Source organism: Capricornis sumatraensis, chromosome 5 (genome assembly GCF_032405125.1).
Source record: "Capricornis sumatraensis isolate serow.1 chromosome 5, serow.2, whole genome shotgun sequence".
In the NCBI taxonomy this organism is placed as follows: domain Eukaryota; kingdom Metazoa; phylum Chordata; class Mammalia; order Artiodactyla; family Bovidae; genus Capricornis; species Capricornis sumatraensis.
Genome location: NC_091073.1, coordinates 110546332 through 110565675, shown reverse-complemented (window position 1 = coordinate 110565675; position 19344 = coordinate 110546332). Strand labels below are relative to the sequence as shown.

Sequence of the window (19344 nt, the reverse complement as noted above, 5' to 3'; positions counted from 1 at the left end):
TGCTACAACTGGAGGACCAGAGATTAATATTTACCAGCAGGCCATCGGGTCACTATCACTTTTCTTCCATATTCATCAGACATGGTTGCAAGGATCCTATTTACAACAGGAAATTTGAAGTTGAAGGAGTTGGTGGAACTAGACTGATAGAAACATGGTGCTCCATCGGCACTGCTGAAAATTTCCACCTTGGCCTTAGAAAGTTTTGCACCTCACCTAACTCCTAAAATGCAGGGCCTTCATGGTATGGTGGTCATTCTAGGAATCAGGCCTGACTTTTATATGAAAATGACTTGATTCCTTTATCATCTGCATCAAAACTTCCATATCCTTTGTTTCTTGCTCCCTAGTCCCTTCAGCTGGAAGGAATGAATCTACTTTCATTTCTCATTGGGATTTACATTGTGACAATGTGTTCTTATGCTAGCTTGTCAGAACCTTATATATTTCTAGTGGTTGCTTACGAGGACATTGTATCTCTGAGGCTGGAATGTTGGACACATGAAGGGAAGATGGGGGATGCATTTTAGAGTCAGGAAATCCTGCCATCGTTTTTACCTATATTTAAGTTAGCTTTAGGTGGGGAGGTGTAGATTGTGAATTTGGGATTGACCACGTAAACTCTTCTTTATTTAAAATAGATAACCAACAAGGACCTGCTGTATAGCACAGGAAATTCTGCTCAGTATTCTATAATAACCTAAATGGGAAAAGAATTTAAAAAAGAGTAGATACATGTATGTATATAACTGAATCACTTTGCTGTACACCTGAAACTAACTCAACATATTTAGTCAACTGTACTCCAATATAAAATTTTAAAAATCATTCATATGAAGAGACAGAAGATGTAGATGTTTACCTTATACTTTTCACAAAAAAAACTCAAAATGGCTCAAAGACCTAAATGTAAATGTAAAATGCAAAAATAAAGATTCCTAGAACATATCTTTATTTTTGCATTTTACATTTATGTATACGTATATATACGTTTAGGCAACATTGTGCTTAGTCACTCAGTCATGTCCAACTCTTTTCGACCCCATGGACTGTAGCCCACCAGGCTCCTCTGTCCATGAGATTCTCTAGGTAAGAATACTGCAATGGGTAGGCATTACCTTCACCAGGGGATCTTCCTGACCAAGGGGAGTCTGCTGCATTGCAGGTGGATTCTTTACTGTCTGAGCCACCAGGGAAGTCCAATGTGTGTGTGTATGTGTGTGTATGTATCAGTTCAGGTTAGTCTCTCAGCTGTGTCCGACTTTTTGCGACCCCATGGACTGCAGCATGCCAGGCTTCCCTGTCCATCTCCAACTCGCAGAGCTTGCTCAAACTCATGTTTATCCAGCCAGCTTATCCTCTGTCATCCCCTTCTCCTCCTGTCTTCAATCTTTCCTAGCATCAGGACGTTTTCCAATGAGTCAGTTCTTTGCATCAGGTGGTCAAAGTATATATAAGTATGTATGCGTGTATATAAAGTAGCTCTCGATATTACAATCTCACCCTGTCTTCTGGCAATTATGTTCCAGTGTAAGCTACTACTGTGGAATGGGAAGGCTATTGCCTTCAGTGAAATGCCGTTAAATCAAGTGCCTTTATGTAGACTAACAAATAGATCAATTGTTTCCATTTCCTGGGGGAAATGGTAAAGCAAAAATTTAACATTGCAATTAGACTGAATAAAATTATTTATTGTATATGTGTTTTATTTATAATTGAATATGTGTTATTTTCTTTCAAGTGTTTGTGGATTCTATTGTGGTAAATAAAATACAAAATATTTTAAAAGTGACACTGAATCTATGGTTATTTTCTAACTGTAAGTGTTTCTTTCAGGCAAGGAGTGTAAACATACAGTTACTGTTGTGAAGGAGTTACTAAAATAATTGACATTACCTGTCTGTAGATTTGATGGGAACTTGATGAATACACATTAAATAAAAGGGCTAGAGGAGTCTATACTCAGGAACTTCAGATTCTGGAGATTCCAACTTTTAATTAATCTAGCTTTGATCTGGACAGGAGAATTTCTGAGGATGGAGGGATAGAAAAGGAGTTTGAAAAACTAGACTACTGCCAGTTCTGTCATTGTTTTGCCTGACTCTTTCTTTCACTCAGCCATGGCTACTTTATCTATTAGATGGTGGGAAAGCACTCCTTATGTGACTTCCCTGGTGGTCTAGTGGTTAAGAATCACTTTGCAATTTAGGGAATGAGGGTCTGATCCCTGGTTGCAGAACTAGAACAGCACACGCCTTGGACCAACTAGGCCCACACCCATCAGCTACTGAAGCCCGTGGTGGGGCTCTGCAGAACACAGACAGAGAGTCCACATGCCACAGTGAAAGATCCTGCATAATGCAGTGAAGATCCTGGTGTCACAGCTAAGACTGGACACAGCCAAATAAATAGGTAAATATTAAAAAAAAATGTGTTTTTTTTTTTTTAGAAGAAAGTACTGCTCAACTGCAGCCCGAGAGTAGGTTTTTCCCTTCAGGGCTCTTGCAGCACTTGTTACCAGTAGGAGAACCTTTATTAAAATGTGGTGGAATTAATGATACTTCGTCCTCTCTCACACAGATGGAGAATGCTTTGAAGTTAGAATCCACATTTCTTTGATCTTTACCAGCCAGTGGATGGAGTACATTCCTGGTGTTGGGTGATCTGTGTATTTTTACCTCATTGAATTACTATGAGAGTAAAACCAGGTGGAAAAAATGCATAAAAATAGTTGATAAAGTGTGAAAAAACATGGTAACGTTATCAGTAGAATTATCTTTAATTCGTTCATCATGTTTTTATTTATGTCATGTGAGTGAAAGTCGTGTCCGACCCTTTGCGACCTCATGTACTATATAGTCCATGGAATTCTCCAGGCCAGAATACTGGAGTGGTAGCCATTCCCTTTTCCAGGGGATCTTCCCAACCCAGGGATTGAATCCAGGTCACTTCCCTGGTGGCTCAGAGGTTTAAGTGTTTGCCTGCAAGGCAGGAGACCTGGGTTCAATCCCTGGGTCGGGAAGATCCCCTGGAGAAGGAAATGGCAACTCACTCCAGTATTCTTGCCTGGAGAATCCCATGGACAGAAAAGCCTGATAGGTTACAGTCCTCGGGGTCGCAAAGAGTCAGACACGACTGAGGGACTTCACTCACTCCCACATTGCAGGCGGATTCTTTACCAGCTGAGCCACCAGGGAAGCTATTTACTATTTGAGGTGGTAAAAGGAGGATAATTTAGAAAAAAATAAAGCAATTGTTTCAACAGCAATAGCAAACACCAGAGTCATTGCTCTGATGTATAACTGGAGGAGTCAGATTTTCCAGCAGAAGATGAAATGAGGTACCTAAAGAGATCTTCTGACTTGGGTGATGAGCATCTCAGCGAGACAGAAAAAAACTTTTCAGAAAGCCTGAGAAAGGGGCACCTTTGTTAGGAAGGGGGTCTCCTGGGGTGGCGCTGATGGACGACTAGAGACTACTCAGGGAGCCACGGCTCCAAAGCTAGAGCATCTGTGCCCACCAGAGTAGCCCACAGTCCCAGCCGCATTCACTCCCACACAGCAGAGCTAAGCTTGACGTTCCTGGTAAATTGGTCATTTTTGTTCTCATCTTATAAGCAGGGCTAGGAGTACTCTCTTGATGAGTGAACTCATTGATGTTTACTGGGAAATGCTGTTTGGTAAATTTAACTGTTTTTATAGAAATAGCTTGGCAGAATATTTACACTGGGGCTGTTTCAGAAAATCCCAGATAGAACCAAAGCAAAGAGAACATGATTCTGAGGAGAATGTACCTGAAGGATTTGGAAAATTTCACACATGAGTTATGGGAGCTGGCATTTCATTCCTGAGGGAATATGGAACCTAATAGGCTTTCAGGAACTTTACATACACACGTGTGTGTGTGTATGCATGTGAGTATAATGACTGGACAAAGGAATTTACTGTATTCACCTCAATCTTCTGCCTTCAAGCATGTGAATGTTTCTAATCATGCAGTAGAATAGTTTATTTTTATCTTTCTGAAAGTCTCTGTTGGCATCATCAACTCAATGGACAGGAGTTGGAGCAAACTCTGGGAGATGGTGAAGAACAGGGAAGTCTGGTGTGCTGCAGTGCATGGGGTCACAAAGAGTTGGACATGACTACGTGACTGAACAATGACAAAATTCTCTTAATATTTCCTCCCTAGAACGCATACAATTCCTGAAAGATTTGTTCTTATTTCTTATACTAATGAAGATTTATCTTGCTTTCTTTAAATTCATTTTCTCTGCACAAGGCTTAGCTGGTGGATTGCCTTCTCACACTGTCCATCTTATGTTCAAAGTGTTACTTGGGCATCACCTTATCAGGAAACTGTTCCCGAGTCCTCAGTCTGGTCTCAGTATTCCTCTTATCTGCTCCCATAAACCTTTCTTTGAATCCATCATTACACATCGCCTGCTGCATAAGCAGATCATTTTTTACTTTTTTGGCACATCACATGGCATGTAGGATCTCAGTTTCCTGACCAGGAGTCAAATCTGCACCTCCTGCCATGGAAGCCATTGAATTGCCAGCAAAGTCCCCGTAAGCTGCTTTTTATCATATCATTCTTTCCCTTCATAGAGCTAAGAGATTTGAAACCTATCAATGTCTTGTTTACATTTTACCCTGCACCTGATGCAGTTGTGGTGCCCGACACACAGAGTCTACTCAGCGTTGCTGAAATGAATGAACAGATGAATTCTTATGCAATGAACTCTGTACACTTGAAAGATAATGACTTTGGTAAGTGTTGCTCTTTATCTTAGTTCCATGTAGACGAAGCACTCATGGTGCACACACTTTGCAGTGGGGCACATGCATCTGTGCACACACACACACACACACACACACACACACCACACTGGGGCTGGGTAATATTTCTTAATCAGAGAAAACTTTCTGTCTGACCTTCTTTGAATGGCAAGCTCATGCACTTCCCTTTATTAAAAGCCCCGCTTGTGGTTCCCCAGGCTCCAGTCTGAGTTCTTGTAACTGCTAGTGGATAACGGGGGGAATTCCACATGGTCTTTGAGACCGTCAAGCCAGCCAGGGTGCTACCAAGGACTCACTGTGGTTACCACTCTCAGGCACAGAGGGAAAATCCGAAAGAAACTCAACAGGGGTCATCCCACCCAGGCTGGTGCCCTGCCTCCTCACAGAACGACCTGGTTGACTGAGCCTGGCAGAGTCCCTCAGGCCCCTCACAATGCCTGGCGGAGGCCTTTCAGCCTCTGCATCTGGCCTCGTAGCACAGCCTTGAATGTCTCGTTGCGGAGGGTGAGGATGAAGGGGTTGAGGAAGGGGGTGAGGACAGACGTCACCAGGGCCACAGTCTTGTTGACCTCCACAGAGTGTGCTTTGCCAGGCAGGACATAGAGGAAAATGGTGCTGCTGTAGCCAATGAAGACCAGGGTGAGGTGAGAGCCACACGTGGAGAAGGCCTTCCGGCGGCCGCTGGCAGAGGGGATATGTAGCACGGTGCTCACGATGTAGCCGTAGGAGACGAGGGTCACCAGGAAGGAGCTGAGGACGAAGGCCAAGGCCATCACAAAGTCCCAGGATTCCAGCAGCCTGGTGTCTGAGCAGGACAGCTGCAGCAGAGGTGCGTTGTCACAGAAGAAGTGGTTAATGATGTTGCCGTGGCAATAACTGAGATGAACCCGGGAGAGGACAGTGGGCACCATGGCCAGGAAAGGAGTTGGTTGCCCAGGCAGCCCCTGCTAGCCGGGCACACACAGCCCCACTCATCAAAGTGTCACAGCGCAGCGGCTGGCAGATGGCCACAGAGCGGTCCAAGGCCATGTCGGACAGGATGAGGAAGGAGGTGGAGCCCAGGGAGAAGTAGAACTGGACCATGCAGCCAGTGAAGGAGATGACCCTGTGGGGGGCCAGCAGGTCAGAGAGCATCCTGGACACGGCAGTCATGGTCACCAGGATCTCCAGCAGGGAAAAGTTGCCCAGGAAGAAGTACATGGGCGTGTGGAGGTGGGTGTCGACAAAGACCATGACGATGATGACTGTGTTTCCTATGAAGGCGAGAAGATAAAGCACAAAGAAGGGCCCGTAGAGCAGGATCTGCAGTTCGCCAAGAGGGGAGAAGCCCAAGAGGATAAATTCAGAAGGGTGGCTCAAATTTGCCATGATCCCGGGGCTGGGAGCTTGAGGGGAAAGGAAACAAGAGACATTGATGGAGAGACAGAGAGAGAGACAGAGAGAGAGAACGAATGACTGTGAAACAAGGCTAGAGGCAGGGAAAGAGAAGCTAGTAGGTGGTCATGGGTTAACAGAAGGAGAGATAAAGAGAGAAATAAATGGGAATATGAGAATCATTGAGAAACAGGGAATCATAGAAGGAAAAACATGGAAGTCTACTGATAAGAAGAGAGGAAAACAGACAGGAGCAGATAACGAAAGACAACACAGCAACAGACATTCAGAGAGAAGGCAAGAATGGAATGAAACAGAAATGGAGGAGCAGGAGAAGAACACCCCCTAGGTGAGAGGGAGAAACAGACAGAGATAAGGAGAGGAGGGGCACGGAAAGAGAGAGTGTGTGTCAGTCACCCAGATGCCCTGAGTGTTGGGTGATGCTGGAGGTCTATGCCGTGACCCAGAGGGTTTGAGAGCCCTGTTAAAGCTCCTTTTCTGTCTTTCTGGGCTGTCTCCCTGGTGAGGACCCTCCATCACTCACATTTCTCCAGTTAAAATCATGAAATGAATGGGAAGTCAGAGTTTTGAGCCAATAAATTAGCATCTTTTGGGGAGGACCCCCTGGTGTATGCATGCAAAGGTGGGGAGCAGAGGAACACAGGTGGGCACAGAGACCAGCCTGGAGCTAGACAGAGACTAAGAGCATCCACGTTCTAGCCAGTGGCAGGCACTCCTGTGATGAGGCAGTGGCCCCCCTCCCCAACCCACCCCTTGCCACATCCTGACTCTGCCCACTCAATCCTAGTGGTTTGGAGCATAAGCTCTGGACCTAGGTTGGATTCTGATCTGATGTTGGTCGAACATAAACCTGCAGCTCTCTATTACTTCCCTCTCTTAGCCTCAGCCTCAGTGCAGTGCAGTTCAGTCACTCAGTCATGTCCGACTCTTTGCGACCCCATGAACCGCAGCACACCAGGCCTCCCTGTCCATCACCAACTCCCGGAGTCCACTTAAACCCTTGTCCATTGAGTCGGTGATGCCATCCAACCATCTCATCCTCTGTCATCCCCTTCTCCTCCTGCCTTCAATCTTTCCCAGTATCAGGGTCTTATCAAATGAGTCCGTTCTTAGCATCAGGTGGCCAAAGTATTGGAGTTTCAGCTTCAGCATCAATCCTTCCAATGAATATTCAGGACTGATTTCCTTTAGGATGGACTGGTTGGATCTCCTTGCAGGCCAAGGGACTCTCAAGAGTCTTCTCCAACACCACAGTTCAAAAGCATTAATTCTTCGGTGCTTATCTTACTCAGATATAAAATGAAGATAATAATAGTACTAGCTTCGTGAGCTAAGACAGAGATTAAATGAATCAATTGCTTAGTTACAGTGATGGGCATGGACCAGGGACTCAGAAATCAGTCATTGTCATTGTAATCATTGTCATCATATGACGCCAATGAGCTTAAATTTTCTTGGACCTATGATTCTTTAGTCAATATGTGTGTGAAGGTGTGTGTAGTGGGTGTGTGTGAAATTTCCAAGCTTTATGCTGTCCTTTAGAATTTCAGTTCACTAAAAGGATTTTTTTTTAATCTTCAATTTTCAAGGAAAATAAATTTTGCAGTACAAATGATCAGAAGTGGAAAGATTCAAGATTTGTGTAGGCATAACTCTGGCCTTCTCTCTGGCTCCATAAAAGCTGCATCTGAAGCTGTGTCCTGACCACCAGCCATGGCATTCCAATTTATTTATTTATTTATTTTAATTTTAAAATCTTTAATTCTTACATGTGTTCCCAAACATGAACCCCCCTCCCACCTCCCTCCCCATAACATCTCTGTGGGTCATCCCCATGCACCAGCCCCAAGCATGCTGTATCCTGCGTCAGACATAGACTGGCGATTCAATTCTTACATGATAGTATACATGATAGAATGCCATTCTCCCAAATCATCCCACCCTCTCCCTCTCCCTCTGAGTCCAAAAGTCCATTATACACCGCTGTGTCTTTTTTCCTGTCTTGCATACAGTGTCGTCATTGCCATCTTTCTAAATTCCATATATATGTGTTAGTATACTGTATTGGTGTTTTTCTTTCTGGCTTACTTCACTCTGTATAATCGGCTCCAGTTTCATCCATCTCATCAGAACTGAATCAAATGAACTCTTTTTAACGGCTGAGTAATACTCCAGGCATTCCAATTTAAAGAAGAGGGGCTGTCCCTCTGTCAGCCTTGTACCCACTGGCAAACCTTGTGTGTGAGTGTGTGCTCAGTTGTGTCCAACTCTTTGTAACCCCATGGACTACTGTAACCCACCAGGCTCCTCTGCCCCTGGGATTCTCCAGGCAAGAATCTGGAATGGGCTGCCATGTCCTCTTCCAGGGTATCTTCCCAGAGATGGAACTTGCTTCTCCTGTGTCTCCTGCCTTGCCGGCAGATTCTTTACTGCTGAGCCACTGGGGAAGCCCAGCAAAACTTAATGGTAGGGCTAAAATCTATACCTAGCTCTAATCAATTCAAACCCAGTCCTATGTCTGTGCTCTCTGCAAGCGTGACCCCCCAAGCAAACCCAAGTCACTCACTTTAGCCTCCAAGCACTACGTCTTCTTTTTGAGCTGCTTCTGTGAAGAAATCTATGTCTAGAGATTCCTGCCTATTGGGTCCAGTCTGTGACATGATTGAGGTGTGATCTTCAGTCCAACACCCTGGGTTAGTGGGTTGCAGCTGGCAGGGGTGGACAGGGGCTTGTGCATAGCTGGAATGAGGGTGCCCTGCAGGGTGAGTGGCTCCACAAGCTATAATATCTCTGACCCTTATGTGAATTTCCTAGTTAAAGGCTTACCCTGTGTCACCATAGAGCCCAGTGCTGCAGCACTGATGTGGGGCCTGAAGGTAGAAAAGAAGGCTTTCTTGAGACCAGAGGAAAACACTATATCTTCTTCCCCAAGGATGCGTGTTCTTGGTGCTCTCTCTTGCCCCTGGCTTCTTGATATGGTTTACAGCTGAGCTTATTCTGGATGGGAACTCAGACTCCAGCAAAGTGTTTTCTATGGGGATAACAGGAAAGCAGGGAGCCCTCTGGGAATGAAGAGACACTGGTGTTACTCCTCAGATTAATGAGAGGCTTGCTGCTTGGAGGAAGTAACATCTGAGAAAGAGCTCTGAATAAGGAAAGGGAGAGAGACCAAGATACCTCTAAGAAGACAATAGCTTAGGATTGGTTCCTGGCCCTTGCCTTCCTCCCAGGACTGTGGGGAAAAGTGAGATTGTGGAAAAAGTGCAGAGGAACTTCCCCAGCTGGACTAAAATTGTGGTAGACTGGATGCCTGGCTAGGGTTAGATCCAGAGTTGCCATTTAGAGAATTTGCATCCCCCAGATCCAAGGTTCAGAGACTAGGGAGACGGGGAATGGAGACCCTGGATTGCAGCACCCTCTTGTCTGAATTTTCCAAAATGTCATCGAGGGAGGCGGGGAATTAGAGGTGTAAGCTTAAGAGGAGAAACCCTCCCCTCAAAGGCAGAACCCCTGACAGACACATCTTGGGAGCTGACCAGACTGAAAAGGGCTGGTCTGAGTCCTTTGGGAAAATGCACACCTGGGGGGTTAGCGAAGGCAAGGTGGGAGTGGATCCAGCTCCCTATAAACTCTGAGTCACAGTCCTTCATCTCGGAGAAGTTCAGACTTTATGTGCACCAACCAGCTTAGCTGCCCCCTGCCAAGCCCACCCAGACAGACATGATGACAAAGAGACAGGAAGCAAAAGCTTTCCAACCAAGGACAGTGCCCAGTGGTTCTGAGTTAAAGAACTCAGTGATTCTGAGTTAAAGAAACACAGGGCCTGAAAGGAGTTTCCCAGGTGACCTTTCTGGAGGATCTGAATCCAGAACTGAATTTTTAAGACAGAGCCATTGATAATAAAAAATTTTTTAGATGATTCTGGACAGAAATGGGGGGATGATAGAAGAAAGGAATGCGTTGCTGGTAGGAGCTCAGAAGGACAGACAGGATGGCCAGTCAAAGCAGAGCTTGAGAATTGACAGGCAGGTGCACTCCTGGGCTTGTGTAGGCCTCAGGGCTGTAGGTTCTGTTGCTTCTGTAGCAAACTGCTAGACATTTGGTGGCTTAAACACTACAAATTTATTATCTTAAAAACTCTATATGTCTACATTTCTTATCATACAGGTCTTTGTTGTTGCTGCTTATTTGATGTCAAGTCCAACTCTTGTGACCTCATGGACTGTAGCCCACCAAGCTCCTCTGTCCATGGGATTTCCCAGCAAGAACACTGGAGTGGGTTGTCATTTCCTCCCCCAGGGGATCTTCCTGACCCAGGGATCAAATCTGAGCCTCCTGCATTGGCAGATAGATTCTTTACCATTGAGTCACCAGGGAAGTCCTCTTACAGGCCTAAGAAGGCTAAAATCAGAAGGTTGCTGGAACTGTGCCTCTCTCTGGATGCTCCTTGATTTTTTCCAGCTTCTGACAGCTGCTATGACTGAATCTAAACCCAGTCCTTTTCTTGCACTGTTCCTTGTTCGTTCCATCCCTGGACCTTGTGATGAGTCTTAGTTCCTAAGTGCAGTGAGAGATTCTTAGAACGTCCACTAGTGGAACTCCTATCTGTGGTACCCAGAGTCTGACATGGAGATATGAGACCCTTAAGGATGGGACAAGTGACCCATACAGCTAAAATGTGTCCAAGACTTATGTTGAGTCCATGATTTAATGCTCATTGTTTCTATCCAATAACATAGGGCAGCAGTGTGGTTGATGTAAGGCTGGAAATAGAGAATGAGTTCTACGGGGAAAACCACATGAGCAGCTCACTTGCTGTCCCTTGTTTCAGAGGATGAGTGTACCTGGTTCTGTCTACCCTGTTCTAATCTTAGAAGGCCTGCTGAGTTTCAGAACTGAACTGGACTGTATGGGAAACTAGGTTCCAGCAGCTTCTCTTTGTAGCAATGACAAGGAAAGCAAGAAGCCCCTGGGGGTTTGTATAATACAGTGGATGTGCTCAAACTAACACCCAGAGGCATGGAGGTCCATCCTAGGTCTCCAGAAGCACAAATAAGAGGTGGGGGTGTGTGTGTTTGGGGGTGGGTGTTGAATGTAGGTCTAGTTTTGGAGTCTGGCATTTGCATAGTGCAATCTCAAAAATGACAGAATGATCTCTGTTTGTTTCCAAGGCAAACCATTCAATATCATGGTAATCCAAGTCTATGCCCTGACCCAATGCTGAATAAGCTGAAGTTGAACAGTTCTATGAAGACCTACAAGACCTTCTAGAACTAACACCCAGAAAAGATGTTCTTTTCATTATAGGGGACTGGAATGCAAAAGTAGGAAGTCAAGAAACACCTGGAGTAACAGGCAAATTTGGCCTTGGAGTACAGAAAGAAGCAGGGCAAAGGCTAATAAGAGTTCTGCCAAGAGAACGCACTGGTCATAGCAAATACCCTCTTCCTACAACACAAGAGAAGACTCTACATATGGACATCACCAGATGGTTGACACCGAAATCAGATTGATTATATTCTTTGCAGCCAAGGATAGAGAAGTTATATACAGTCAGCAAAAACAAGACTGGGAGCTGACTATGGCTCAGATCCTGAACTCATTATTGCCAAATTCAGACTGAAATTGAAGAAGTGGGGAAAACCACCAGACCATTCAGGTATGACCTATGTCAAATCCCTTATGACTATACAGTGGCAATGAGAAATAGATTTAAGGGACTAGATCTGATAGACAGAGTGCCTGATGAACTATGGACGGAGGTTCATGACATTGTACAGGAGACAAGAATCAAGACCATCCTCATAGAAAAGAAATGCAAAAAAGCAAAATGGCTGTCTCAGGAGGCCTTACAAATAGCTGTGAAAAGAAGAGAAGCCAAAATCAAAGGAAAAAAGGAAAGATATAAGCATCTGAATGCAGAGTTGCAAAGAAAAGCAAGGAGAGATAAGAAAGCCTTCCTCAGTGATCAATGCAAAGAAATAGAGGAAAACAATAAAATGGGAAAGACTAGAGCTCTCTTCAAGAAAATTAGAGACACCAAGGGAACATTTCATGCAAAGATGGGCTCGATAAAGGACAGAAATGGTAGGGACCTAACAGAAGCAGAAGACATGAAGAAGAGGTCGCAAGAATACACAGAAGAACTGTACAAAAAAGATCTTCATGATCAAGATAATCACGATGGTGTGATCACTCACCTAGAGCCAGACATCCTGGAATGTAAAGTCAAGTGGGCCTTAGGAAGCATCACTACGAACAAAGCTAGTGGAGGTGATAGAATTCCAGTTGAGCTATTTCAAATCCTGGAAGATGATGCTGTGAAAGTGCTGTACTCAATATGCCAGCAAATTTGGAAAACTCAGCAGTGGCCACAGGACTGGAAAAGGTCAGTTTTCATTCCAATCCCAAAGAAAGGCAATGCCAAAGAATGCTGAAACTACTGCACAATTGCACTCATCTCACACGCTAGTAAAGTGATGCTTAAAATTCTCCAAGCCAGGCTTCAGCAATACGTGAATCATCAACTTCCAGATGATTACTCCGTCATCAACTGTAACATATTCATCAGGTTGGAAAAGAGGAAACCTCTGGGAATACTGTTCTGATGTGAATTCTGGAGAATAGACTTTGATACATTTCTTATGAGAATATAAAACACTGTGGTCAAGATAATTACAGAGTCTACTCATGGACATCATCAGACTGTCAATTCTAAAATCAGATTATGTTCTTTGCAGGGGAGATGGAGAAGCTCTAAACAGTTAGCAAAAACAAAACCTGGAGCTGACTGTGTCTCAGAATATGAGCTCCTTAGTGCAAAATTCAGCCTTAAATGAATAAGGTAGGGAAAACCAATAGACCATTCAGGTATGACCTAAATCAAATCCCTTCAAAACCATCCCAAAGAATAAGAAATGTAAGAAGGCAAAGTGGTTGTCTGAGGAGGCCTTAGCCATAGCTGAAGAAAGAAGAGAAGTGAAAGCAATAGAGAAAGGGAAAGATATATTCAACTGAATGCAGAATTCCAGAGAATGCAAGGAGAGAAAAGAAAGTCTTCTTAAATGAACAATGCAAAAATAATAATAATAAAGGAAAAAATAGAATGGAAAAGACTAGAGACCTCTTCAAGAAAATTGAAGATATCAAGGGTACATTTCATGTAAGAATGAGCACAATAAAGGTGACAAATGGTAAGGACCTAACAGAAGCAGAAGAGATTAAGAAGAGGTGGCAAGAATACACAGAACTGTACAAAAAAGGTCTTAATGACTTAGATAACCATAATGGTGTGGTCACTCACCTACAGCCAGACTTCCTGGAGTGTGAAGTGAAGTGGAACTTAGGAAGTATTAGTCTGAACAAAGGTCATTTCAGTTCAGTTGCTCAGTTGTGTCCGACTTTTGTGACCCTATGGACTGCAGCATCCCAGGCTTCCCTGTCCATTGCCAACTGCCAGAGTTTACTTAAACTCAGGTCCATTGAGTCGGTGATGCCATCTAACCATCTCATGCTCTGTCGTCCCCTTCTCCTCCTGTCTTCAATCTTTCCCAGCACCAGGGTCTTTTCAAATGAGTCAGTTCTTCACATCAGGTGGCCAAAGTATTGGAGTTTCAGTTTCAGCATCAGTCTTTCCAATGAATATTCAGGACTGATTTCCTTTAGGATGGACTGGTTAGTAGAACAGATCCAATTATTACTCACGGGTAAGAACCTTATCCACTAAAGAAAGAATAGAGAAAATTGTCCTTCCTTGACTGCCACAAATGACTTTCATTCCACCCTTGCTTCCCTCTTTCTTTCTCTTCTTCTGCAGTCTGAGAGTTGTTTTAAAACACAGACTAGATCGGGTCTCTTCTCTGATTAAAAGCTTCTCTGTTTCTTATGGTCAAAACCCCAAGCCTTATAAAGCCCTGCAAGATTCCTAGAAATGCTATTTTATAATGTCATCTGGCGATACTCAGCCTTCATCCTATGCTTCTAGAAATGTTGATATTCTTTCAGTTCTTCAAGGGCAATGTTACATGCTACTCCACTTCTTAGAATGTGTATCCCATCTCTTATCCAGCTGTGCCAAGTTAGAGTCAAATACCACTTAATTATCATCCTCTTGTAGATACTTCCATACCCCAAAGTCATGTTCAGGCTCCCTGCCAAGTCCTCTCCAAATACCCTTGTAGTAGATGGCTGTGATCATTGTCCAGATCTGCTTCAGGACTAAGACACTCATTCTCCCAGCCCAGGCCAAGATTGTCACCAGTAATTGCCCTTAATTTTCCATCCCCAGTGTCTCAACAGTAAAAGAATCCATCTGCAATGCAGGAGATGCAAGGAAACAGGTTCAGTCCCTGGGTCAGGAAGATCCCCTGGAAGAGGAACTGGCAACCCACTCCAGTATTCTTTCTGGGAAAATCCCATGAAGAGAGGAGCCTGGTGGGCCAGGGCCCATAGGGTTGCAAAAGAGTCAGACACAACTGAGTGCCTGAAACAGACTTAGACTGAGCAACTAAAACTGTAAAACTAAGGAAGCTGGAAACAGTGGCTGCTGACACAGGAGTGCAAATGCCCAGCCCCTGTGTTTCAGGTAGGGACACAATTCAGGACACATTTAAAGAGCTGTCCTAAGGCAAGAACTCCCTGGGGGATTGAAGCCTTTGTTGCTACACTGCTCAGCTTCCTCTCTGCCAAATATCTCCTCCCTCACACCAGTACAGGGAGTGTTCCAAGAGCCTATTCAGACCTAAGGGAAACTAATGGTTTGTTTCTCAAATGATTCTCTACAATAACAGATGCATGTATTTGTCTAAGAGTGTGTGTGTTTATTTATTTATTATGTAACATAATGCTTTGGCCACCTGATGCGAAGAACTGACTCACTGGAAAAGACCCTGATGCTGGGAAAGATTGAAGGTGGAGGAGAAGGGGACGACAGAGCATGAGATGGTTGGATGGCCTCACCAACTCAATGGACATGAGTCTGAGCAAGCTCCGAGTGTTAGCGATGGACAGGGAAGCCTGGCGTGCTGAAGTCCATGGGGTCACAGAGTTGGACACGACTGAGCGACTGAACTGAACTGAACTGAATATACTCTATCATTGAAGAGACCATGTTTACTATCTTCACTGATACATTTTTAGCACATTGCCTGAAAAATAACTGTTATTTTAATAACAGTACTGTTAAATTTCCAGTCTTCAATTTGAAACATGCTGAACTATTTTCAGTGTTTTTAAAACAATTTAAATTTGTCTTTAGTGAACTAGTGGCTCAGACGGTAAAGGGTCTGTCTGCAATGCGGGAGACTCAGGTTCCATCCCTGGGTCGAGAAGATCCACTGGAGAAGGAAATGGCAATCCGCTCCAGTTCTATTGCCTGGAAAATCCCATGGACAGAGGGGCCTGGTAGGCTACAGTGCATGGGGTCGCAAAGATTCAGACACGACTGAGCAACTTCACTTCACTTTCACTTAAGTGAACTCAGCTTACAAGTGAAACTTATGTTCATATAAAATAAAATTTTGTTTCATGCCTTTTACATATTTCTTACACCTAAAATTTCACTCTTATGTAGTTAAATTTAACAGTTTTCAATATGCAGGGACATGTACTTTCTTTAGAATAGCCTATTCATTTCATAGTAATTTCTTTGTCTTTACAATATTTTATTGGTTTTGCCATACATCAACATGAATCCGCCACGGGTGTACACGTTATCCCCATCTTGAACCCCCTTCCTACCTCCCTCCCTGTACCATCTCTCTGGGTCATCCCAGTGCACCAGCCCCAAGCATCCTGTATCCTGCATCGAACCTGGACTGGCAATTCGTTCCTTATATGATATTATACCTGTTTCAATGCCATTCTCCAAAATCATCAAACCCTCTCCCTCTCCCACAGAGTCCAAAAGACTGTTCTATACTTCTATGTCTCTTTTGTGGTCTCGCATACAGGTTTATCGTTACCATCTTTCTAAATTCCATATATATGCGTTCGTATACTGTATTGGTGTTTTTCTTTCTGGCTTACTTCACTCTGTATAATCAGCTCCAGTTTCATCCACCTCATTAGAACTGATTCAAATGTATTCTTTTTAATGGCTGAGTAATACTCCATTGTGTATATGTACCACAGCTTTCTTATCCATTCATCTGCTGATGGACATCTAGGTTGCTTCCATGTCCTGGCTATTATAAACAGTGCTGCAATGAACATTGGGGTACACGTGTCTCTTTCAATTCTGGTTTCCTCGGTGTGTATGCCCAGCAGTGGGATTGCTGGGTCATAAGGCAGTTCTATTTCCAGTTTTTTGAGGAATCTCCACACTGTTTTCCATAGTGGCTGTACTAGTTTTCATTCCTACCAACAGTGTAAGAGGGTTCCCTTTTCTCCACACTCTCTCCAGCATTTATTGCTTGTAGACTTTCGGATAGCAGCCATTCTGACTGGCGTGAAATGGTACCTCATTGTGGTTTTGATTTGCATTTCAGCAAATAAATGATATTGAGCATCTTTTCATGTGTTTGTTAGCCATCTGCATGTCTTCTTTGGAGAAATGTCTATTTAGTTCTTTGGCTCATTTTTTGATTGGGTCATTTATTTTCCTGGAATTGAGCTGCAGGAGTTGCTTGTATATTTTTGAGATTAGTTGTTTGTCAGTTGCTTCATTTGCTATTATTTTCTCCCATTCTGAAGGCTGTCTTTTCACCTTGCTTAGAGTTTCCTTTGTTGTGCAGAAGCTTTTAATTTTAATTAGATCCCATTTGTTTATTTTTGCTTTGATTTCTAATATTCTGGGAGGTGGGTCATAGAGGATCCTGCTGTGATTTATGTCGGAAAGAGTTTTGCCTATGGTCTCCTCTAGCAGTTTTATAGTTTCTGGTCTTACATTTAGATCTTTAATCCATTTTGAGTTTATTTGTGTGTGTGGTGTTAGAAAGTGTTCTAGTTTCATTCTTTTACAAGTGGTTGACCAGTTTTCCCAGCACCACTTGTTAAAGAGATTGTCTTTTCTCCATTGTTTATTCTTGCCTCCTTACTCAAAGACAAGGTGTCCATAGGTGAGTGGATTTATCTCTGGGCTTTGTATTTTGTTCCATTGATCTATATGTCTGTCTTTGTGCCAGTACCATACTGTCTTGATGACTATGGTTTGTAGTAGAGCCTGAAGTCAGGCGGGTTGATTCCTCCAGTTTCATTCTTCTTTCTCAAGATTGCTTTGGCTATTCGAGGTTTTTTGCATTTCCATACAAATTGTGAAATTATTTGTTCTAGCTCTGTGAAAAATACCATTGGTAGCTTGATAGGGATTGCATGGAATCTATAGATTGCTTTTGGTAGTATACTCATTTTCACTATATGGATTCTTCTGATCCAAGAACATGGTATATTTCTCCATCTATTAGAGTCCTCTTCGATTTCTTTCACCAGTGTTTTATAGTTTTCTATATATAGATACTCTTGCCTGGCAAATCCCATGGACGGAGGAGCCTGGTATGCTGCAGTCCATGGGGTCGTGAAGAGTCGGACACGACTGAGTGACTTCCCTTTCACTTTCGTGCATTGGAGAAGGAATTGGCAACCCACTCCAGTGTTCTTGCCTGGAGAATCCCAGGGATGGGGGAGCCTGGTGGGGTGCCATCTATGGGGTCACACAGAATTGGACATGACTGAAGTGACTTAGCAGCAGCAGCATGTATAGGTCTTTAGTTTCTTTAGGTAGATATGTTCCTAAGTATTTTATTCTTTTTGTTGCAATGGTGAATGGAATTGTTTCCTTAATTTCTCTTTCTATTTTCTCATTATTAGTGTATAGGAATGCAAGGGATTTCTGTGTGTTGATTTTATATCTTGCAACTTTACTATATTCATTGACTAGCTCTAGTATTTTTCTGGTGGAGTCTTTAGGGTTTTCTATGTAGAGGATCATGTCATCTGTAAACAGTGAGACTTTTACTTCTTTTCCAATTTGGATTCCTTTATTTCTTTTTCTGCTCTGATTGCTGTGGCTAAAACTTCCAAAACTATGTTGAATAGTAGTGGTGAAAGTGGGCACCTTGTCTTGTTCCTGACTTTAGGGGAAATGCTTTCAATTTTTCACCATTGAGAATAATGTTTGCTGTTGGTTTGTCATATATAGCTTTTATTATGTTGAGGTATGTTCCTTCTATTCCTGCTTTCTGGAGAGTTTTTATCATAAATGGATGTTGAATTTTGTCAAAGGCTTTCTCTGCATCTATTGAGATAATCATATGGCTTTTATTTTTCAATTTGTTAATGTGCTGTATTACATTGATTGATTTGTGGATATTAAAGAATCCTTGCATCCCTGGGATAAAGCCCACTTGGTCATTCTGTATGATCTTTTTAATATTTTGTTGGATTCTGATTGCTAGAATTTTGTTAAGGATATTTGCATCTATGTTCATCAGTGATATTGGCCTGTAGTTTTCTTTTTTTGTGGCATTTTTGTCAGGTTTTGGTATTAGGGTGATGGAGGCCTCAAAGAATGAGTTTGGAAGTTTACCCTCCTCTGCATTTTTCTGGAAGAGTTTGAGTAGAATAGGTGTTAGCTCTTCTCTAAATTTTTGGTAGAATTCAGCTGTGAAACTGTCTGGACCTGGGCTTTTGTTTGCTGGAAGATTTCTGATTACAGTTTCAATTTCTGTGCTTGTGATAGGTCTGTTAAGGTTTTCTATTTCTTCCTGGTTCAGTTTTGGAAAGTTGTACTTTTCTAAGAATCTGTCCATTTCTTCCACGTTGTCCATTTTATTGGCATATAATTGCTGATAGTAGTCTCTTATGATCCTTTGTATTTCTGTGTTGTCTGTTGTGATCTCTCCATTTTCATTTCATAGTAATTTTAAAAGAAATGAAGAAAATGGAACAAAGCCTCAGAGAAATATGGGACTCCATTAAGTGCACCTCACACGTGAATGATAGCACCAGAATAGAACTACAAAGGAGATAAATAATTACTTGTGGAAATGATAGTTGAAAGCTTCCAAAGTTGATGAAAATCATTATTTTATAAATCCAAGAAGGATAAATCCAAAGAGATCCATACACAAGCACATAACAGTAAAATTTTCAAGAGAAAAGAGACCAAAGACAAAAATCTTCAAAGCAGCAAGAACAAAACCACATTGTA

At 43.0% G+C, this 19344-nt stretch overlaps 1 protein-coding gene across 1 annotated transcript; it reads right to left on the bottom strand.

The window, feature by feature from the left end:
• Positions 1–5230: 5230 nt before the first annotated feature.
• Positions 5231–6170, bottom strand: LOC138079642 (olfactory receptor 6V1-like). The gene is given in 2 exon segments (XM_068972331.1): positions 5231–5731; positions 5733–6170. Coding segments are annotated over 2 exon segments (939 nt in total).
• Positions 6171–19344: the final 13174 nt, after the last annotated feature.